Source organism: Sarcophilus harrisii, chromosome 1 (genome assembly GCF_902635505.1).
Source record: "Sarcophilus harrisii chromosome 1, mSarHar1.11, whole genome shotgun sequence".
NCBI classification, from domain to species: Eukaryota; Metazoa; Chordata; class Mammalia; order Dasyuromorphia; family Dasyuridae; genus Sarcophilus; species Sarcophilus harrisii.
Genome location: NC_045426.1, coordinates 529,289,754 through 529,314,342, shown reverse-complemented (window position 1 = coordinate 529,314,342; position 24,589 = coordinate 529,289,754). Strand labels below are relative to the sequence as shown.

At 36.5% G+C, this 24,589-nt stretch overlaps 1 protein-coding gene across 6 annotated transcripts in view; it reads left to right on the top strand.

Annotated features, from left to right (window-relative positions):
• Positions 1-24,360, top strand: part of MBP (myelin basic protein) — a 147,061-nt gene extending 122,701 nt beyond the window's left edge. Inside the window, exons 4-9 of one of the 6 annotated variants that reach the window (XR_004230998.1) lie at positions 8,399-8,506; positions 9,873-9,908; positions 10,217-10,249; positions 11,819-11,864; positions 16,185-16,310; positions 23,016-24,360. Coding sequence is in view for 5 of the 6 variants with exons in the window: in XM_031946723.1 (XP_031802583.1) it covers positions 8,399-8,506; positions 9,873-9,908; positions 10,217-10,249; positions 16,185-16,310; positions 23,016-23,060 (348 nt within the window). In the remaining variant the exon portion in view is untranslated. The remainder of the gene's footprint in view (positions 1-8,398; positions 8,507-9,872; positions 9,909-10,216; positions 10,250-11,818; positions 11,865-16,184; positions 16,311-23,015) is intronic. The other 5 variants (XM_031946723.1, XM_031946725.1, XM_031946724.1 and 2 more) reach the window with 5 other exon arrangements.
• Positions 24,361-24,589: the final 229 nt, after the last annotated feature.

Sequence of the window (24,589 nt, the reverse complement as noted above, 5' to 3'; positions counted from 1 at the left end):
GATTTTTTCATCTCAGAAAAATTAGCTGTTAAACTGCTTTAGAATTTGCAGAGACCAAAAAAAGTAACCTCATATCAAATAGAACAGAACAAACAAACAGAAAGCAATTAGCCAATTAACACCTCTCAGTTCTGACCTAAAAATGTTAGCTCAAAAAATTAGGCAAATACTTTGTTAAAGGAAATCCAAAATTTTGTAAAACAAAAACTCACTAAATAAAACTTATGAATACTTTTTGTTTTGATATGGCAAAAGGGCTCCCAATAAACACCCCAAGTCCCTATAATGCCTGTTCTCTGAAAAGTTACATAAAAAGTCACAGAGAACATAGGGGGTTCATAGTGAATAACACTTTCTATTTTTGTATGCTACTAGAAAGGATATTCCCCAACCTGAGTCATTTGGTACCCATATTTCCATTGTCTTTGACTAAGTTCTATTATCCTTTAGTGTTGCTTTCATTTACATCATTGTAACCACTATTTATAGTTTTCTTTGGTCGGATTTAAGGTCCTCACATTTCAATTCTTCATTTTATGCAAACTTTCCAAACTTTCTCAGAATTCTTTGTAGTCCTTTATACCTATATGCACCCCATTAAAGCAAGCCTCTTTCCAGTTAAAAATCTGTCAATTTATAAACTCATATACTGAAATTTGTTTAATCATTCCCACAAAGCTTGCTTCCAACAGCTACACTTCAAAAAGTGATAGTTTCCATTATTTCTAAGTATTCCTTAGATTGAATTCTAACCCTGGTGAAACCTAGGAAATGGACAAAAGTGTGCTTTTAGCAATTCTTCCCTCCCTTTTCCCACTCTGACCTCTCTCCCTTGTGCTCTCCAGGGACCAAATCCATTCAGTTCTGGGAATGCAAAGTGAGAAATTCCCCTATAAACAGCTAGAAATTTCCCTTCCTGGACAGTGTGCAATTTAAAAGAGAAACACAGATATAGGGAAACTGAAAAAATAAGGTAGTGAAAAGGCTATTATGGGAAAAGATTCTTAAAGTTCAAAGACAGAATGGGCTCTTTCAAGAAATGGTGTTGGGCTTTATCTCCTTGGAGAACTTTAAGCAGAGGCTGGAAGACTACTTGCAGGGTAAGTTATAGGGTTGGACTAAATGGCTTCCAAGCTCCCTTCTGCCTCTTAAATTTTATGACTCCATGAAAAGTCACTCCAAGGGTACAATTTCCTCTGCCAGTGCTTGCCTTGACTATGAACAGAATTCAGCCGAGCAGAAAGCCATGAATTTCTTTTCTTAGAAGGTGCTTGACCTCCTCAAATGGCTTCAACATAGTAATGTCATCTTGCTTGTATTCGTTCTGAAAATGAAGCCATTCATTGCCAGATAGGTGCTAGTTTGAGGCTATTAAGGGAAGTTGAGTTATGACTTAATGGCATACCTTCAGCTAAGAAGCTTTGAAAGAAGACTGAAATAATCCCATTTGCTGTGTTTATACACCCTTGTGATTATGTCAAAGTACCATACATGGCACTGACAGACATTTCTTTAAACTGTGTAAAGGGCCAAGTAAAGATATTCCCATAATTAGCTGATATTCTTGCTCTATCACCTAAAGGTGAATTATTTAACTCCTTCCTTGTTACCACCTTGTATTAAGGCATACAAAGGAACAAATAAATAAGACCTATTTGAAAGCCTGGTGAAAGGACCAATTAGAAATGATGCTAAATTATTATTTCAAATTCTTCAACTATTACTCAGGGGTGGTCTCTTCACATTCTCTTTCTGGCTATAGAATGATCATTCCTATTAAATTCTCTATAGACATATTTCTCAACATCTCATATAGACACAGACATAAATATAATAATAGGTCAAAACTATTAACAAAAAAATGTACAATAAGAATCTCTGTTTAACAACAACAACAACAAAAATAATACATTCCAGACTGCCTACTTAATTCAACAAAATTCTATACAACAAAGTTTCAACTTGGGATAGATCTATGAAGTTTATTGTAGTAACATTAACTTATATTTTCTCCTTTTAATAGCTGAATATCTAAATGACATAAATCAAATTATATGTATAAAGCATAATTCTGATATTAGGGACTGGTTAAAATTGAACAAAAATATTTAAACAATCCACACTCTCAAAGTATCACATTTCTTCAATCAGTATTTGTGAATTGCTTTATAACACTCAGCCCTTTGTTAGGTACTATGCAGAAGTAGCCCAGAGAAATGGGTAGATAAAGGGCTTGTTATAAGTCCTAGATTATACACATATTACTTTTCTTTTCATATTCAGTGTCCCTAGCAATTCTCTTAAATTATACATTGGAGAGAAATTATAAATCTTTATTCAAAGAAGGAGTTTCTACACCGATAAAATCACAGATTTCACACAGATGTACACTTATCTATGTATATTATATAATATTTATGGGATAAATATATTTGGTATATTTTATATTACATTATATCATAATATAGTACATTATATTGTGTTATATAATATGGATGTATTATGGGTTATATAACATAATATGTTTGTGTTATATATTATATTATATGTATTGTATATTGTGTTATATATTTACTAATATGTGTGTACGCATTATGTATTTATATCTATCTATATATGTGAATATATATATGTGTGTGTCTGTTTAGAATCTTTTTATTTCATTTATGAAGAGAGCTATTGGTGAGGAACTTTCTCTATTAATGTGTAACTTCCCTGAAATTTGTTATCTTCAAGATTGGACTGAAGCACTGAAAGATTATCCTGGGTTATATAGACAATATAGATCATAAGCAGAACTTATAATGTAGTCCCACTGACTGAGGCCAATTCTTCAGCCACTATACCATGTTTTACCTGGCTATCATTGAGTGGAAAAATCACTGAATTTGGGATCACATGGCTTAGGTGTAAGTCCTAATCCTATCATTTACTGCTTCTGAGCCTTGTTTTCCTCAGTGATATTTCTTAGATTACTAGAATACTGTTGTGAAATTAAAAAAAAAAAACATAGATGCTTTGTAAAGAGTACTGAGTAAAAATATATAGTACTAAGTGTTGTGTGAAGTCAGCTGTCTTATTATTATGGAAGTATACATGTAGGATTACAAATATATATATAACATATTACATGATTATGACATATAATATATATATATATATATACTCACACAACTATATCCTGAATCCTGACACAACTTTTTTTAGCTAGAAGAACTGAAAAAAAGGCAAATGAAATAACAGTATTTCCACATGTATGGTGATCCATAACCAGTCATTCACATTACAAAGTCATCAGCCAGCACTCTTCTTCGTGCTCCTCTGATTGACATCATTACTGATGATATCAAGCATCATTTTTCATGCAAGAATGCATTAATATATGAATGTTCTTTTTCCTCTTCTCTCTCCTTTTCTGTCCATCTCTTCCCCTTCTTCTCTCCCTTTCTATGTCTCTCTCTCTTCCTTTCTGTCTCTCTCTCTACCTTTCCATCCATCTCTTTTTCTATTTCTGACTCTCCTTTCTTCTCTTATTTTTAAGTTACTTGTTCATATTTCATCAGAAGTTGGATATAACTTGGTATGGAATGATACTATCTTGACTCAAAAGCTAGGAAATAATTTTCAGCAAGTGGAAAAGCTGAGAATTCAGAATGCTTCCTATTTTCTGTCCAACATACTTTATAATAAAATAAATTGCTTTCTCTTTAAGCAGGCATCAATTCTTTCAGGTCACAGGGGTGGTATTTAGTAAATAATCTTTTTGAGTACACTTTCCAGATCCTAAAAGCTAGATATCTTTGAAGAGAACCATTTCCCAGCAGCTTCTAGGCTTATTAGTTGAAGAGCTCTTGCTATTTTCCATGCTAGTTTGTTGTTTGTAAGTTCTCATTTATGTAAGAGTTTTCTTTTGAGGAGGTCAACTACTTTGAATGGTCTCTGTAATTCTAATCACATTCCTGTGAGCTGATAAGAACAATACTTTACATTTTATAAAGCTTGATGCTTTCCCCAAGGGTTTTCACATACAGTGAGAGAGGTAGTAATGGAGCACCCATTCCCTTTATTGTGGCCATTTTGCCAATTGGGAAACAAGGCTCTAAAGAGGTTACTATCTTGCTAAGGAAATAGATAGGGTTAATGTACAGAAAACAGCTCTACAAGATAATAATAGAGACAACTAAGCACTAAACTATGTGCTACTGACTATACTTGTTTTAGTATAGGGGAGAAAACTAGGAGGCTAACTTCAGGGATAAAGTAAAGCTGGGCCTTCCCAAATGCACAATCTGCTTTACTGCCAGAAAAATATTTCTTAAATATATGACATGTTAGATGGCTAACAGTTTACAAAAAGTTTCAGTGTTTCATTGTGAAGACCAAGTTAGCATCCTGGATGCCTTAGAATCAGCCAGAGTCAGGATAAGCAAAAGTCCTTGGTCTTTATTTTTGGTCTTAAGGGGTAGAAATGAAGGGGATGGACTCAAGCTCTCCACAACCTCCCTTCTCCTCGTCTACCACCAAAGCGACCCTGATTTGTCTTACTCAGAGTTTCAACCTTTACAACTCATTATTGCTTCTTAAGTTCCAGCTTCTTTTTTCCTGGCATTCCAAAACCTCCACAATATTGTGTTATGTTCCCTTTCTTTGTTTTTTTTTCTTTTTAGATTTTATTTTTAATTCATGGAATAAAACAAGCATTTCTATAACATAGTACAATAAAAAAAAAAAAAAGATGATTGCACAAATCCACTAGGATTTTAAACTCCTTTTCAACCATATGTCATCTTCCCTTCCATGCACAATCTGCTTAATGTCAAAATAGATAGTTCTCTGCCTACTCCCAAAAGACTCACCCAAAGACCTCTCTGCTAGCACTTCTTTGTTTCCCAGGCATAGAATGCTCACTCTCTCCACAATTACCCATCTTTTCCTCCTGAGCTCCTAGTCATTCTTTAAAGACCAGCTCAACACTTCTCAAAATCTTCCCTTCTTTATCAGACCTCATTTAACACTTTGGTTTATAATCCCCTAACATGCTTCTCTTGTAATAATGTAGATTATAGATGACTTTTTTGTCCCTCCATCCTCCCACTCCCCTTCCTCCCTTTGATTGTGAGGTCCTTAAAGGCTGGACTTTGCTTCTCATCCTTTACTTCCCCTACCCCCACCATGTCTTAATGTTGCTCATAATAATAAAGGCATGCTACTAGTTTCATTTAAAGGATAAGTAGATAGAGAGTAGAACAGATGTCATTTCAAGCATGTAGAAAAACATTAGCAAAGTTGGAAAAATATCCCCTTTTAAAAATATTTTTAAATAGGGAAAAGAAAAGAAATTTTTTTTTAATCCAAACTAATCAATACATTGACAAAATCTGATGTCATTATGGGGTCCTGTGGACCCCATTATCCCTACTTACTTGACTGACAAAGATGCCTTTTCATATCTTTTCCTTGGGACTAAGCATGTTCTTTGTAATTTTGCAATATTCCCTTTTTTGAGATGGTGATAGCAATCATTGTGTACATTATTTTGCAGATTCTGCTCACTTTGTTCCATCAAAGAAATAGTTGATTAAATAATATGGGTCATTCATGCAGCAAGAACAAGGAATGTCAGGAGAAAGTAAGGAAAGGTCCTAGTATATTAGGCAGACTTACAAGGGATGAACTTATGGGACAACAACCAGTTTTGCACAAGATGGACATTCATGAATGAGTTTCAAGGAACATTGTTGAAGGAAAGATGTTTATAGATGAGATCACAGAATCATTTGTGTAAAATACATACATGAAAATTGGTACTGTAGCTTTGAGAAAAGCCTGGTGTCAACTAACATAGGTCAGGTAAGAGGCTGTTACAATTGTCTGGGACAGTGACAGAAAAGCTAGATAAAGGTGAATGGAAAGGAAAGGGCAAACATGAGATTTTTTAAAAAGAATGCATCAAGTGTCTGACTATATAAACAATAAATCAAAGTTTACTCCAAGATTTCAAGCCTGAGTAACTTGAGTAAATGAACAGAAGTCATTGACAGAAGTCAGAAAGGAGGTTGGCTAGGGAAAAGCTGGTTTGAGGGAAAATTAAGATATTACCAGAGTCAAACATGTCAATCCTGATCCCTCATGGGGTTTTCCAAGTCATGCTTTATTTGGCTTATATTCATTCTATTAGTTTAAAAAAATTACATTTAAAAAAAGAAAAATAAAAAACAAAACAAGCTGATCTCATTAAAGTTTGAAATGCTATAAACAACATGCAGGCTCTAAAATAAGCCTTTATGGAACAGTATAAGCATTTCAAAAGGAGAACCCAAATGTTAGCTTTAAAAATTAAACTTACTCAACCTCCTAATTGTCAGTTTGTTTCAACTCTTATTTATCCATTTTTGATGACAACTCAATCTAGTAAAACTACTCCAAGAAACAAGAATCTATTTGTTACCCATCTGGAATTGTTTGGAAACATCATAGCAATTCCTGTAGGATTCTGTATTACTGTAACTTTTGAAACCACAATCAAGAAAAAAAAAAAAACTATCAAAAAATCCTCTACAGACAAATCTTGCCTGTAGAAGAATATGCATTTGAAAGAGAGCAAATCTTATAAACATAATGTGAAAAATAAACCCAGTAGGAAAATAAATTGTTTTTATTGCTTTAAAACACTTAGAGTGAATGGTTTGACTATATCTTACTGAATAAATGGCTGTGACAAGTCAACTTGACCTTATACGAGAAAGACTTTTTGTTCTTTTTCTCTATTTTCATATTTGTACATTAATAACATAATCAAGCAGCAGAACATGTGTATTTATGTACGATTGTACATGTAAATGAGAGGACTAATACAAAATAGGGCATACAAAAAAAGAAATATTTTAAAATATTACTCAAATTTTTTCAGAGTTCTTTGTATATATTATTTCATTTGATCTTCATAAAGAAGGTGAGTACTCTTATTTTGCAGTCTTTGGGTTTTTTTTTTTTTTTTTTTTACATAGAACAAAACTGAGACTCAGAGTTTAACTGGCTTGCCCAGGGTTGTACAACTATGTATGCATGTGGGTCAGGATTTGAACTGCTGGACTACAGGTTCTAAGTGGTAAACCACTTCCCTACCTAGTTGCCAAATGTTAATTTGGATATACTTTTTACAAAATTATTCCCCCCCCAAATATTATTGTATTTTGATTGGACCCATTCCTTTTCTTTACTGCTAAAATCTAATGGATATGTGATCTTAGAGATGTGGTTAGAGATCACAAATCAGTCAGGTTTTCCCATCCTTGCTCATTCCCTATTGTACATCTACTACGTAAAATCCACTCATGCTGCTAGGTCTTTAGATCATTTTCTTGGCATGGTATGAATCTAAGTGAAATGTATATGGACTACCTATTGATTTTTGCTTGCTCTTACAGAATAGCCAGTTCACCTTTTTTTTCTCCCTGGTTATACATTTTACTGATTTTCTCTTCTTTGCCTCTTCTCCTATAGAATTTTGCATAACTAACTTCCTTGCTTTTTCTCTTCTTCAGTATCTTAAAAGTCTTTGGTACTACTGAGTATTGAGAAATTTTATTATCATTTGCAGAACTTTAGATCCTGAAAGAGCGACAGTTGCCCATTCTGAATTCATTCTTTTCCTAACTGTGATGAAATAGTCTCAATGGGTGACTACTGTGTGCCCCTCTTGTTATTGCTGTATTTACTGAGCTAGAAAGTTATGGTTCCCAGTGATCATGAATCTGCCATGGGTCACTCATACCCAACAGTGCTTACATCTTTACCTCCTGTTAAATCAAAATATGACAGTTATTGTGCCAAATTGTGCAGACCCCATTATTGTTAGAGCACAAGACATCCATTTCAGTTGACCAAGGCTATTTCATGCTATGTAACCACTTCAGAGTTAATGGTCTGGTACTTCTTTTGTTTTTACTAGTTAGTCAGTGGGTAGCTCCTGGGATATTTCCCTTCATCAAAACTGACAGTGTGGATAACAGAATGATATCTTTGTGTGCCTTCCTTAACTTTCCTTTGGCTTTAAAGAGAATTGCCCTTTCCCTGACCTAACACTGAGGGCTAAACCACTGTCTGATGCTCTCAATTACAACTTCAATAGGTATAGACCTACCAGATTTATAAAGATGAACTGATCCCAAAGCAAGTTACAGGTCATGTTTTCAATAACATATTGTAACATATTTTCTATATTATAATGGGAAAATGAATGACAATGTCTATGGAATCAAAAAAAAGGTATTATATTTGAAAAAATGCCTAATTTTTCAGGCATTTACCCTAAACTTCTAATCTTGTCTTTCCGTGGTTCTTAGTTTTTGTCCACTTGACAGTATCCTTATGTCAAGCTTTGCATCTTGCATTTCAGGATCTACATCATGCCACAAGAGCTGGCCACTATGGCTCCCTGCCACAGAAGTCTCAGCATGGCCGCACTTATGATGACAACCCTGTAGTTCACTTCTTCAAGAACATTGTAAGTGCCCTCTTGTAGGACCTTTGGGAAAAGAAAGACATCTGTTGGGTGAAATGAATTGGTCATTAGATTATCGCTATGACATGACCCCTCCCTTGAAGATAATTCTATTGTTGGCAAACTAAAAGCAGCAGCAAAAGCTTTCTACCTTGAAAGTCCTGGGCCCTGATTTTAAAGATGATATCAGCAATTAAAATAAATATCAGGCAGAGCTCAAAAGTTCAAAGCAAGCCCTTCTTCATTCCATTTTCATCATCTGATTCTTCTGCTTATGTGGAAAACTTTTGCTTGAGACTAAATCACATAGAATAACTTGTGGTTTTAAATTTTATTTTTTAAAACTAATTTTATGATTTGTGGACTTGTTTAAGACAGTACAGTGTGCTTCTCTTAAATAAGTTATTTGGGATATATTATTTCATGATTGATTGCTATTTAAAGAATCAAGATGTCCCATAATATTGATGATACTGTTATCAATCAATCAGCCAATAAACATTTTATTAAGCATTTACAATTGTCAAGTTGATCAAAATTGATCTCTAACCTATAAGTGGCCATCACTGAAGGAGAATTGAAGAGAGATAGGAGAGTCAGCTCCACCAAAGGCAGGTCTTCTATACCACAAGTATTATGTATTATGTAGTATGACATAATCATTTTGGGGTCTTGAAGTAGTACAGTACCTGTCAGTGACAAGGAAGAGTGAATGTGAGTAAGTGATGGATGGCGCTGGAAAATAGAGGGAGCTAAATCCCTCAGTGAACACCTGGTGCTGGTCCAAACAATTGCCAGAGGGTGATATCACCCAGCTCCCAAAGAATTGTTGTTATTTCAAGTTCAGGACACAGCCTGCTTGCTGGACCTTAGCTGTGGAAAGCAGGGTATCTCCAAATTATTTTGATACTCTGTGCCAGGCACTGTGGATACAAAGAGAACAATGAAACAATCCCTACTCTCAAATAGCTTACAATGCAGCATACAAACATTTGTTAGAGGAGAAAAATTCCACTGCCTCATAGAAGTCTTTTGAAATGTTTCCCTGCTTTTTATCTCAAACATTTTTTGATCAACTATTTCTTGGGATACCTGTGTGGTATTTGAAAGTAATGTAAAATTATGTTGATATTTTTCAAATTACGGTTAAAAGCATAAAGTCCTGTAGGTTGTTTTCAGATCTGGGGCAGCATGGCAAGAATTGCTGGGGTCTCACACATCTCAGACATTAGACATTTCAAGAAGTTACTACCTAGCTCAGAAACAATAGCAACATGAGGCTCGATTAGCGGCCCAAAGGGCAGTCAACAGAAGGTCCTGAGCAATCATTGACTTCTCCTGCTTCACCATTCCCCACATTGTCTTCCAGGTGTCACCTCGGACACCACCTGCAGGACAAGGAAAGGTAAGACATGATCTTGAAGGGACTGTGGGGGTGGAGGGTGGAAGAAGGGCAATCTAAGCTGATTTTTTTTAAAGCCATTCTTTTTCTATAGTCATTCCCTGGAAGTTCCTAAAGGAAGTAGGAGAGAGATTGATTCTCTCTCATCCAGGAAAAAATCAGCAGCAGCCAGCGCATGCGGAAAAGTGTCCAATGCCCAAGTTTTGCCTGCTGGATTGTGGGCTCATTGTGTCACTGGGCAATAGACAACTCATCTTCTCTGTTTGTTGACCATGTCACTGTTTTTTTTTTTTTTTCTCTTCCTTTTATAGGGGAGAGGATTATCCCTCAGCAGATTTAGCTGGGTAGGTGATGACTGCATTTCCCTTTGATTCCCTTTGCCTATCTAGTCACTGCAGCCAGTTGACTTTTCTATTCTGATCTTGTTTTCAGTTGATTAACCTATTTCAATCCTTTTCTTCCTTGTAAACAGAAGTTTGCTTGCGGCTGTAATTTGGGCGCTTTGCTTCTGAATGGGAAATATGGCCTTTTCCATAGCAACTCTACTCCTCTGCTTTAGCACCAGTGGGCCAAACCCACTTCACGCATAGCAAACCACCTTTTCTCCTTCAAGGCTCCTGGAAGATTCGGCTGTTTTCCTTTCTTTTCTTTCTTTCCTTACTTTCTTCTTTTTGTTCTTTTTTTTTTTTCTTGGAAGAGTGGGAGGGGTGGGGAAAAGATAAAACCAGAGTTGGTTACCCTACCCTGGTTTGTCTTATAATACAGAGCGATAGCACCTCATTTGGCCAACTCAAAATTTTTCCTCAGGCATAGGAAATGAGGGAAGTGAATCCTGGGGTCTGGAAGAGGGCAGCAGTGTTGACAAAGAGTTTTTTAAAATGACCTTTCAGTGGAGCTTGTGAGGATAAAACTAATTCCATTTATTAGAAGGAAAAGACAGAAGAAAATTCCATTAAAAATAAGATTTTGTCATTAAAACTATTTGAATTTAAAAATCAAGGGGAAAAAATGATATTGTAAACATCTAATATCAAGACCACAAGGCTCAATAAGCATAAACTCTATGTAGTAGGATTTACCCCTTTCCTCTAGAAATGACCATGACCTTATGATCTCTCATTTATTCTTCAAAGGTCTCCCAATTGAAATTGATACAATTCTCTACAGATGCCACTGTCTTTGACTACTATTGTACAGCAGGCTGTATTTGGTTCCCATTTCACAAGCTCACAGACTGTACCAGTATCTAAATAAGATGTGGGAATGGGGAAGGAATCACTTAAATGATACACTTTATTGGAGACAGAAATTCAATGCTTCCAAGAGATCCTAAATGACTGCAAAAAATTCTTTTTGAATGATCTTAGAGGACATGTTCTCTAGGATGAACCATAAGCCATGTTATTATTTAAATTTCAGGAGTCCAAAGGACTATGATTCTGTCAGTGTAGGTACTCATTGCACCCAGGCAGTTGGTAGCTTTCATAGATTTTCTTCATGAGCCACTGTGGCTAGAAAAAACAATAATCCAATGATTACCATTATAGGGAGGAACCTCTCCTAATCTGGCTAGACTGGACCTCTGAAGACAGACATCCATTCTGTCACTGGGCTTTTCTAGTGTGGTTGGGTCTGAATGAGCTTTGCTCCACTGGAATAGTCTTTGAGAACCCAAGGTTACCTCCAGATCAGGAGGAAGCATTCCAGTAGGACACGATGGGAAATGACCCTTATCTTTTAGTGTTCTTAAATATATTCTGAGCCTGATTCTCTGACCCTGGGATGTGGGTGGGGGGTCTTGGTGATGGGGTGGGTATACCTAGGGAAGTCCTTAGCAGGATTTATAAAGGGGTGGGAGACTTCAATTCCCCTACAATAGGAATGTCCAATAGAAGATTTTCTTCTCTCCACAGCAAAAGGAGTGGGACATGAGGAGCAGAGATGGGAAAATTTGGCACTGTAGGTATCCAGAAGCAGAGCTGTCCTAATCTAGCCTCTTCTAAACACTTCATCAGTTCCCCTCAGATTGCTTCACAAATAAATTTACAAAGCACATAGATCCTACCTCCCAACCCCTTCCCTCCCAGAGGACTTTGCCTGTGGCAAAATCTATATTCTTTCATTGCTCAACTTAAAAGAAAAACTTGACAAATTAGGGTTTATAAAGTGCTTTTTTTTAAGAGGTGGGGGGACTTTTAAAATAGTTAGATCAATGACTATATCATCTTGGCAAATGAAAAAGACCCCAATATACAATTTTTTTTTTTTTAAAGAGGCAATTTGGTGTAGGGGAAAAAGCCCCAGTTTTGGGGTTTAAATCCCAACTCTGCTACTTCCCATCTGTATGACTTTGGGAACATCAACCCCTAAGGGCCTCAGTCTCTTCATTTATAAGATAGAGTTGAACTAACTTATTTCTCAGTTCTTAGTCCTGTGGTCTCAAGACCCTAAATTTAGAATTGAATGAGATTTGTAAAGGCCAGCAAAACCAAACCCTTTATTTTATAGATGAGGAGACCAAAGCCCCTCAAAAGTAGTGTGATAAAAATGGAAAGAATGTTGGACTTGGCATCAGAGGACCTGGATTTGAAACCTGGAGCTGTCATTTACTATCTAACTGACCTTTGACAAGACACTTTCTTAGGTTCCAGATTCTTCTTCTGTAAAGGGGTTTATACAAGACAATCACTAAGATCTCTTTTAACTATAAAGCTAGGAACCCATGAGATCAAATAATTTGTTCAATGTCAAACAGAGTAGCAGAGCTGGGATGTCTTTTGGAAAAATATGCCAAATCCCTTCAAATTCCCAAATGGATATATTTGTCTGTTCCCTCCAAGATGCTTCCTGATCACAACCCACCCATACCTGCTCAATCTGTACAACTCATGGTTATATCCATTCACAAGTTTGCCACAGGAGGTCCATCCACCATGCTGGGGGCCTTCCTTTGCTTCCTTCTGACAGTGCTAGGGGACTAGTGGACCATTTGGGCCACCCCCCTATCATCCCTTGCTCTCTCCACGCTACCAGCCCATCTTCTCTTTCCATCATACGTTTCTTTGATGATAGCTTTTTTTCCAAGTTCTTCACTCATTGTATGCTGCAGTCTGCTCACTTTCACCATTTGCCTCTCCCTTGCCCAGAATGTGATACTCATTTTGAATTTTTCAGATACAGTAGTGTTTACATGAGTCAGAGTCATATAATGTCACTCATGGAATATCAAAATTAAAAAGTTAGACCTTTATTTCTGGAGTTTAGGGTCATTAAAGGAGATTTTGGAGAAGTATCATTATCAAATAAGTTCCTGATTCCATGGAGTGAACTCTCAAGAGATTCTCTCCAATGTCATGGGGAGTAATAGAAGAGAAATCTCACCAAGATGTTTTCCTCTGCTATCATACATACAGAAAAGTGTACATAAAAAGCTTGCTCTTCATTATCTGTGGTAAGAGGAGACAAAGATGGTACAGATAAGGAACATTCACAAAGAATTCTAACCCTTAGTTTCCACTGCCTTCCTCTCCAGACCTTTTTAAGAGCACAAACAATGGATCAGTTTTAAATGAACAGGAATTTCACTTCTTTTCTTCCTTTTGTTTACATACTACCTTTTGGCAGAGGTGCTAACAAACTGTAATGTGACCCAAAGGAAGGCAGCAGGAGAGTGCAGGGGGAGAAGCCAGGGCTTCCGCGGATCCCCAAAGTGGAGTGGAGACACCCAGGCCACCCATTCATTTAGTCCATCATCAAGCACATATGAATAAGTGCCTATGAACTACTGGGAGATCCCCAAAGTTTGGGTAAGGTATAGCCCTACCCTTGGGGAGCTTACAGTCTAGTAGAGAGATGAAGAAGGAATGACCATATTATTTTAATGATGATTTGTTTAAAAATCTCTGCATAACATACCATGTGATATGCAGTATTCCATCCCTTACGGGATCCTCCTGTGGCCACTGGCATTAAGCAGAGGTCCTCAAAGGTAAGCCTGAAGCAGACCTAACAGCTTCTATTTCATACAGAACTTGCTCCCAGACTCAGGCCATTGTCCTGATTTTTCCCCACCTGTTAAAACCTGCTGTCAGATCCTTTAGTCACACCGTGTCTGTGAATGCAAACTATTGATAATGCCTTATTTACATTTTAACTGGGCTGGGAGCCTCAAACCAAAGGGGTCAAAATGAATCCTTAGCAGGTGGGAGGCCGGGGTTGGGGAGGTTGTGCTGTAATGGTTTGGGGTGGTTAATCTTCCTGGGTTCTGGGAGAGAAGGCAACTCCAGCCCAGCAGCTAACCTGAAAGTTTTTTTTTTTTTTAATCTCCCTTTCTGTGTCTGCTCCATTTCCAGCCCAAGTAATAATATTGGTCAACAGATTTCTTTTCCCCAAGCAAAAGTGTACCCTGGTTTCTTTCAGAGGTTTCCAGGATGGCCAGCCACCTTGTTGGGAGATTCTGAAGGCCCGTGGTTCATTTTTCCAACCTGTGCCACATGTTTCCTGATAAATTCTAGGTTGTCTAACAGAAGAGCAAGTGAGAATTTAAAAGGAGTGATACAGTCAAGCAAATTATTAATCTGGATAATAGCTCGAGAACCTAATGTTTTAAAGGCACTTTGTCTTCAGAGGAAGGCAACAGGAAATGCAAAGCAGTTTATCATTCTAACTTGAAAATGCCATCTTGCTATCCTTTTCAGTTATTTTGTTTATTTGTTTTGCTTAGCTCCGTTTAACCATCATCCATCCCTCTGTGTACCAGCATGGAGAGAGCTCGTTGGTGGCAGCTGCAGGGAGGCAAGAACAGCCCAGGCCACAAGCTTGCACGCAGCATTTTTAAGCTGTTCCTTGTTCCTATTTCATTTTTATTAACACTAGAAGCCAAACCTGAGAGCATTGTTTTTCATGTGGAAATAGTGTGGGGGTGTAAGTTCTGCAACTTCAGGATTTAATGAAGAGTCATTCAGGATAAGGCAGGGTTATAGACAAGACAGGAAGGGTCAGTGATAAGAGGAGTCTGGTTTTCCTGGCTTTGCAGACAATTGTCTGATTTTTTCATATATCAGTCAGACTCTCTGGGTTTCTGTTCTCATCTATAAAACAGCAAGATGACTCTCTGCCCCTATTAATCTAATAAGGATGTACATAGGAGAGTGCTGTTTACATTCCAGGTATCTTCCTCAATTAGTCACATGTGAGAGTTGAGCATCTTTGTAACCCTTTAGACAAGTTAGATATATGAGTTTTCTTTCCCAATCTTGCCACTATACTTGGAAATACCCTAATCATATTTTCCCTGTGTACTTCTTCATTTAGAAAAATAACACCCCCCATTTGAAAATAAAGTACACAAGAAAACAGATGGCTTTTAAGAATATAAATAATGAAATCTCAGGATTGATTTATCTATATTTGATAACACTGAGAGAATTATCATCTCCAAGATACAAAAAGTAAATTTTTAGCTTAGGTGCTAAAGGTAAAGACTTCATTTGAGCAGCAGGTTCTCCTGTCTCACCTTCTGCTTCACCTCCAACCCCCAAGACCTTCAGCCTCCTCATTGCATGAAGTACCAGAAAGAAGCTTACATGCCAACTACCATGCTATTGGCACTTCTCTTTTGCTTTCCCCATTTTCTATACTAGATATGCTGGGCACTGAAGGTCACCTGCCTCAGAGTCCTGAGAGGTCATTCTTATTGGGTAAGACAAAGCAAAGGAAAGTTTAAAGGGGGACACCAATCCCAATTCTGTTTGAAGGGAGCCTTTTCTTCAAAGCCATCTAGTCTAAGCCTTGGCTTTTACACATAAAGAAATTGAGACTCAAAAAGTTTAAATGATTTAAGTGTTAAGAAATAATTAGTTCATTCAATCAACATATATTTATTTTATAGCCAGTTTAGTTTTAAAGGTCCAATTGGAAGCAATCCAGTAAATACAAATTTACTTAAAATAAGCAAGAACAAAATCCCTCAAGATTGCCTCTCTCTCTGCAGAGATTCTTATCCTTTTTTGTTCTATTCAGTACCATCTTTGTAGGAATTTTTTTTTTCATTTGAACAGATTTCCTTTGACATCACATTCACCTATCTTCCCCTTTCACAGTGATAACAAAACATGTTTTCCTGATTACTGATTGATTTACATTCCCACTGGGGAACACTGCACAAGTGAAACAATTTTCATCCCCTTTCATTGTCCATAGTTGCAACTGGCCCATCACCCCAGCCAACACATCCCTCCTGGGAAGGAGCCTGAGTCACCTGTTTGTCTTTCTTTGCAGGGAGCCGAAGGGCAGAAGCCAGGGTGTGGATATGGAGGAAGGGCTTCAGACTATAAATCAGCTCACAAGGGATACAAGGGTGCACACCCAGATGGCCAGGGCACTCTTTCCAAAATCTTTAAACTGGTAAAGTAAACAATTATTACAGTCCATGAAATGCAGGGCCCACAGAACAAGAGAGACATGGCTGTCTGCACAGGACATCAGTCACAGACCTGTTAGGATGTTCAAGATGCTGTATGATCCCCATACATACTGAGGAACAGATTTTCCTCATTATCAGGTGGGGTTTGTGTGTCAGGAGGAACCTTTGTGAGCCTCTGGAAGCACTCCTGAGAATACTTTGTCAATAAGCCAAAGAGTGGAAGCTGTCTGTAAAGTGGGTTTTGAAGTGAGATTTTTTTAGATAGTAATATATATATATATATATATATATATATATATATATATATATATTTGCATTCTAGGCCCTGAAAAAAAGTTTTTCAAGGTATCTCCATCTCCATTAGAACTCTATCCCCCACATGTGCCCTTTCTACTAGTGCCCAGTTATTAAATCTCTAAGCACCTCAAAGGTGGCTTGGGAGGTAGCTGCTGTGCTAGGACTACAAGTCTCCCCTCATTCAGTGATCTAAAATCTTTTTCATCTTTCTCTGGCCATGAACAGAAAAAACAAAGATCACTGATATTTTAATTCACTGTGCCATGAGAAATAAGAAAGATTTCAGGAGGTTATTCTAATTTCAAGAGCAAGTAACTGTCCACTTTTGAGTATGAAAAATCTTAGGATGTAGCAGGAACAGACTTTAGAAAGTACTGTGATCTGGAGATAATCTGTGACTTTCAGTTCCATTTGGGAGGAGCTTGTCATACTGATATATTATTTTATTTTGTTATATTTCATCTTTTACACAAGTTGCTTTTTTTCCTTCTTCTGGATAGTAGACTTTCATGGAGAATACATTTCCTAATTGGACGCTTCTACTTCTTTCTCTTAATTACTGTATAAGGACAACTAACATTTATCATTTACTCTTAAGCAAAACCAGCTCACTCCCCAGCCTTAAACTCATGTTGGAACAATCAGGATTAAAACAATTCAGATTTGATTAAATCGATCCATGTCAACAATACTCAGTAAGCATCTTCCTACCTGGAACAAGGTACTTTATTTACAATTTAATGGGAGGAAGACTAAGATAGCAACCAAATAAATGCTGAGTGGGGGGTGGGGGAAGAGTGGAAGGTGGGCAGTGAGAGATCCAAACAAATTCCCTTCAGAGATTTCTATAGTCTTCAACTGTGGGAAAAGGTATGAGGTATGAGGGAAGTTGCATCTCAGGTGGGTTTAAAGGCAGAGAAGTACTTTAATATAAAGTTATGAGAAGGAGTGTGCTTCAGGTGTAGAAGGCATTGCCTAATGGAGAGGAGAACAGAACTATTGAAATGTGATAGATGAGCATCTCACTTTCGTTCAGCTGTCCTGTATCTCAGGATGTGAGAAGAGTAACAAGAATGGAGCAAGAACGAAAAGGTAGAGAAGCTGCACTCTGGTTATAGAACATATGTGAGGAACTTCAGGTTTCCTCCAATGGACTATCACAATTAAACTTCATGCTAACAAATAACAGGGTACAATGTGTCTAGGATGAGAGGCAACATAGTTATGATTTTGGAATAAAATTCTGTGCTGGCCACTTACTACTTGTGTGATCTTAGCCAAATTAGTCCCTCTGTGCTTCAGTTTCCTTATCTCTGAAATGAGGGCTGTACTGGTGATCTCTAAGATCCTTTCTAGGAATAAATCAACAATCCCATCATCAATAGAGAGATAAATAAAGGGAGAAAAACACCAAAGTCCATTACACTATGCTACCAGATTTTTGGTTGAGAAAATCACAAGTAGTAAAAGCTTTCAGTTGGAATTTCTAGATTAGATTAAGAAACAAAGGAGGGTTTTCCATAGCTAAAATGGGATTACAGGAATGGAGCTAGAAGAAGTCATGGATATTAACCAGAACTATTTTTGTGTTTATCCAGAAAAGTGGGATATCATGTTTCCTTGGCTTTGATTATCATGGTTTAGGGAGTTTAACATCCATCCTGGGAATTGTATAATTACTGAGAAATATCAACTAATGTTTAAACAGTATTTTAAGGTGGCAAAGCCTTATATATCTTATCTAATTTGATTCTCACAAAAGCCCTGTGAATTCTGTCCTAATTTGACCCCCCCCCTTTTTTTTTTTGCTGAAACAATTGGGATTTGCCCAGGATTACACATTTTAGGAAGTGTTGTGTCTGAGGCAGGATCTGAACTCAGGACTTTGTGACTACAATCAGTGCTATGTCCATATCTACTATCTGGAAGCATGTATACATGAATATGCACACATTATATATATTTATGTTTGTGTATATGATAATACATATAGATGTGCACATATATACATTATATAATATATATTGTAGAATATATATGTGTGTGTATATATATGAAGCCACATGTTTACATATGAATACGCACAGATATATATTTCTTACTTTTTCTTTTAGATTCTAAGAGGTTCAATGACCTGTTCAAGATCACACTGCTAGTATATGTCAAGAAACAGGGCTAAAACTAATCTTATATTACTGCCTTTCATTAGCAATTGATTATCCAAATTTTTTTTGTTCACAAAAAACAATGGCTTCACAAAGGGAATCAGAAACTCATTGTGATTATGTCTAAAATAGGTACTGTATAGGGAATATTGTGGTTTTATCATTGGTACTTTTAAAAAAAAAAGATTAGAGGTGCTGAAATTTCACTGAGACTGATGGAACAAGGCAGTTCTGAGTTAAAGAATACTCTGAAAGGGAGAATACTTTAAAAGAACTCTAGTTTCAGGGCTTTGAAAATAATTACAATTGGTTGGAACCAGTCACTACAAAGAAATTTAAGCAAGAGAGCTAGGTAGGCCTACTTTGAAAAGTCCAAATGAATCATTTGCAACTGAAATTATATGCAAATAATAAAAAAGGAAGTGTGGGAAGGGCAAGGAGCATTCTCTCTGAAATCTTTTTCACACTATTTGCTTAGAAAATCCTTTTTTTCCCATAGATTGTACAGAGAGAAGCCAATCTAAGACAGAAAGCAGATTTTAATAGTAGGGAAACAATAAGAAAGTTTTTATTACAGGCACACTTCTCTGATGGTTGAGAGGTTTATTCCTGTTTAATAGGCATTTATCTTGGGATTCACAATGATGCCAGAGATTAGATTGAGATGGCATCTAATACAATTTAATGTATTATCTTCTCTACTTTTTCCTAACATTTTTCTCTCTTTTTTTTTTTTTCCTGTAATGAGAAGGTGGTGGTAAGGGAAAAGAGTTGGTATTTTGTTAGCTGAGACAGGAGGAAAAATGGACGTAGAAGGAAACTATTTTAGACTTTTCAACTGTATTCCAAAAGTAGGCAAGAAGGTTTCTCATTTCTATTTTGAACAGATTAGGACTAGTTTTTGCATTTAGAATAGGACAATTTTATCATAGATGCAGGCCCAGTGTTTGTAAGAGATATAGCTTGCTAAGCCATTCATATTTCATATACAGCAATCAATTATTTCAGAGAGGCATTTCTGAGACATTACTGGGCAAAGAGAAGCCCATAAAGCACTTACAGAAAAGGCTTGTTTCAAATGTCAAGACAATTTCTTGCTGGTTGCTCATAGCATTTTACCATGTGCTAAGATGGCATCTTTTCTTTAAGGAGACCTCTTCCTGGCTTTCACATTTAGTGATTTCAAATCTAGACTTCCTCTCACATTTTTTCCCTAAATTAATCATCCTTCTCTCCTTTCTGTAAGACTGAAGTAGAATGGCTCCACACACCAAGGGACCACTGAAATCTGGTTATGCATGTGGTTCATCTCAAAAAAAGGTTCAGATTAATTTGCTAGTTACATTTTTAGACAGAGCTTTAAACAGAAGCAATTTAGGTGGCTAAGAATTGCACCTGAAAAGGAATATTTTAGGGAAGTAATATGGTTTGGTTCAATTTTAAATGCTTCCCTATCCTAAAAAAAGAAGCAAAATAATTAATCTTTAAAATTCAGTCTAGTATAGTATGGAACAACAAAATCTGTACAAAGTTAAAATCAACAAAGTGAAATAATTCTTGTATAAAAATATTTTTTCCTTAAAATCATACACTTTAAACTAAGATGTCCAATGACACATTTGGAAGTAAAGACCACATGAGCTGATTTTAGATTTCTGAAGAAACACTAAAGAGACTAACATGGCACCTCAAAGAATGTCAGGCACACACTTTTAGCTCACTTTTTTTGCAATAAATGATTATGTAACTTTGTTTTTCCTTAACAACATCAGAATTCACCATTAAAGGCATTTTCTAAAGCAAATGTCACTGCTCTGGTTTACCCCAGAGTGCAGAAGTTTGAGAGAAACACATTTTGGCTCAATATGTGAAAGAATTCTCTTAACAATTTGAACTGTCAAATGAAGGAATGGGGCCTTTGTTAGAGAATAAGCTCCCTATCAGTGCAGGTATTCAAGTCTTTGAATGGTTATTTTTTCAGGTTTTCTCCAGAAGAGATTCCAATAAAGATAGTCTAAAAGCTAAAGTACCTTCCAAAACCATGAAGTTATTTGATTCTTTTGAAATATTTATTCCTCTACTGCAGAGGTTCTTAACATGGGATCCATAAATTTGTTTTTTAAAATACTCAGATAACTACATTTCAACATAATTGGCTTTCCTTATAATCATATGCATTTAAAAATATTATTTTGAGAAAGGCTCCATAAGTTTCATGAGATTGCAAAAAAGGTCTATGACACACACACAAATTACTGCATTAATTAATGTATTCCATATCCTTGGAAAGTCTTTTCCACACTCCCTTGACCCAGAAGACTTCTCTTTAATAGGTTACTTAAAGAAAGGCATATGTGTAGAGTTTTCAGGAGAAGAAAAAAGTACCTTCACATGCTCTTCTCATTCCCTACTGCCCTAAGAAGACTACCCCATATAAGCTATGTAGAAAAACAAAAATGCTTTGTGATTGTTAATTTCTTTCCTAGTGTATTTTTAGTTAATCCTTTTGATGATTTAAAACAATACTTTCCTCATTTTTATAAATATAAATATATATATATACACACATGCATATATGTGTATATATATAAATATAAAACAAGTTGATAAATGTTAAAGTTGTTTTTTTCATGACTAAGTGACATCTTGCTTTCCTGTGGCCCATAGTAAAAAAATTTTTGAAAGAACCAAAGAGGGACTTTAATAGGTGAGGGACTTGTAAATCTGGACCACAATAACATATGGGAGAAAAGAATAAACATAATTCTTCAGATTCATTTAAATATTTCATCCCAAACATGACAAAGTCAGTATACTCTCTTCTTTCTATGATAAACTAAATTAGTAAAGGGTAACTCATTGTTTAGGGAGATATTACACAATTCTGGAAAACAGATGAAGCATCTTTCCTTTTCTTATAGAGGATATATACCCAAATAGTATCTATAGCATTAGGCTAGAACTGGACCAGAATCTGGTTTTGTACTCACTTCTCACACCACATTTCAATGGAACCCAAGAAACTGAATTGATTAAATCTGCCTTAACTCAAAGATGCTTCTCACTGTAACTTCATTATAAGGTCCTACAAGATCAAACTGTTGAAAAAAATCAGAGAAATATTTCCTAAAGACAAGATTTTTTAGTTTGATTCTTTCTTGACTATCCTTCCACTTTGTAAATGGTTATTTGTGTGCTTGTGGCTACTGGATTTTTATTTTGGTTGGGGACTGGGGACTTTAGAGGTAATTTCATCCAATTACTCAAAGAATAATAATCACTTATTTATGACTATCACCAATAGAAGAAAATATAAGTCCTACTAGTTTGTGTTAAAAGAGTATCTAATTCCAAAGAAGAAATCACCCTTCAGGGCTAGAAAATTCAGTTAACAAGAGTCAAAGGATTAGCCTGAAAAGTGAAATTAAAGGTTCAAACTGTTTCCCTACTAGGCTCCATCCTTCACACTGTTTCCAGATTAAGTTTTAAGCATGGTTTTGATCCCTTAACTCCCCTCGATTAAAACCTTTTAATGGCTCCCTGCTCCCTAAGAAGAGAGACCAACTTCTTTAGTCAGGAAGGTAATTAAGAATTTCCATTCAGGCTTCAGCCTAATAAATGGGTCAAGATTCACCAGAACAGCCTGTGCTCTTTGTCTTTCCTATGTCTGTATTACCAAGCCTTCCCCCCCCCCCCCCTTTTCTGCCTGTTGAAAGCCTGTCCCATTCTTCAAGTCATATCCTGCTCCATAAAGCTTTCCCTCATCCCCCGAGTTAAAAATTATTCTTAATTGCTCAGAATAATTGCACTTTCTTTGTAGCTCATTTATGCACTCCTGTTCTGTTTTGCATTACGTGGCTTCTTTTATTTGTTAGATTATAAACTCCTTGCAGTGATCCTGTCTCTTCCACTCCTTGGCACTCAGGTGGTTGTTGAATTTGAAACATTGGTGCCAAAATTTTTAGTGGCAGATCTGTAGTTAGTACGCCATCTATCCATCCAATTATCCAACATCAATTCACAAAGCATTGCCCTAGCCACTGGGTTGATGCACAAAGACAATTGATCTAGTTGTTGCCCTCACAATCTAAAACACAAAGCAAGCCCGCAGCTGGCCTACAGGAAGGGCCTATATGTAGGCCTTCATGAAGTGGCTGTGTTGATAGATGACGTGTACAGACCAGAACTACTCTTGACTAATTTTTGGCATTTTCTTTTCCATAGGGAGGAAGAGATAGTCGATCTGGATCGCCCATGGCTAGACGCTGAAGTTCTTCATTCTCTTTACAGAATTATGTACTTGGCTTCTTAATATAACTGCTTTAAATTTTTAATAATATTTGCATAAATTGCCTAGATAGACAAGCAATTTCTCACCTAATGTGTCTACTGAGTTGTGCGTGCAGTAAGTAGAGTCAGACAACATCTTACTGGCAATTTCTGGCCAACAGTTGAATGGAAAAGAAAAATTAAGGAACAGTTTTAAGTGCTTTTTTATGTTCTAAAATAAAATAACAGAGTCCTCAGAATATCCATTCCACTTTAGAATGCCCCCCTCCATACCCAGAAATATATTGGTCTTCTCTTCATTTTATCAAAGCTCATTCCATCAGATCTCTCCATCTTTGGATTTCTTTCTCACTGACCCAGTGCCTTAGAATGGCTCCACAGAACTTCAAAGCTTTTGTTCCTGAGCACTGCCATTGAAGACATGCCACTGTAGAAAACACATGTGCAGAGTTGGTATGGACTGTTGATCCAAGCTTACTTATTTTTTTTTTTAATGCCCCATTCTCTCACTTCAAAAACACTTTATTTTTCATAACAGGATTAGGCAGTCACAGAGTGGCTTTACAAATGTTGGGAGTTCCAGGTATGTGAAATGTGGGACAGGGCAGCTGTTAATAGATTTCATGTGATGAAGAAAAGAGAGGGAAGGAAATACTTCCAGAATTGTATTTGTTCATCACACCCAAAAAATTTAAATTCGAGCGTGTGGCAGAGAAAGGAAAAGGACGTCAAACTAGGGCTGGGCTATTGCCTCAAAACAGGAAACAGAATTTCCCAGCAAAATGGACAATTCTGAGTGTACATGTGGCCACTGGATGTCACTGCTGCTCCACACAGGCAAAGATATCATAGTATTTCTTTAAGCAGTAATAAAAAACCAAAGGCTAGTTTCCTGTAATAAAACCAAGAAATCTAGTTTCCTGCAATAAAACCAAGAAGTCTAGTTTCCTAAAGGAAGCCCGCTCGCTAGCTAGGAGATTCTCAGATAGTTCTGCACATCTCACAGTAGCATTGATAGTTTTCTCGTTGGCCTGGCAGTGTCAAACTGGTAAGCTGCTCTGAAACCGTAACACCAGTCCTAAGTTTTTAATGGCAGTGCGTAAGCCAGTCCCCAGCTACTGTGAAAACTTGACTACTATAGTTGCCTCCTAGAGATAGCTAGAAATAATGAATTAGACATAGATGTGTAACCATTCAAGAATATACTGACTTATCTACATGTGGTCTGGAATGCACCAACCATATGTGAATTAAAAAAAAAAAAAAAAAAAAGCTCTTCTGAATTGCACTGTTTTCTAACTTAAATAAGCCAAATGTTTCTAAACACTAATTCTAATATATTGATTGATCCAAATATTTTGGTTCTAGCATATTCTTTATAGCCAACAATAGAGCAGCCATTGATGGCATCCAGCTTTCTTTAATGTTAATGGGTAGCAAGAATAGTTAATGCCCCAATGCACTATTTTAAATTCCAGTTCACCTTTATAGTTTACATATAATGCAAT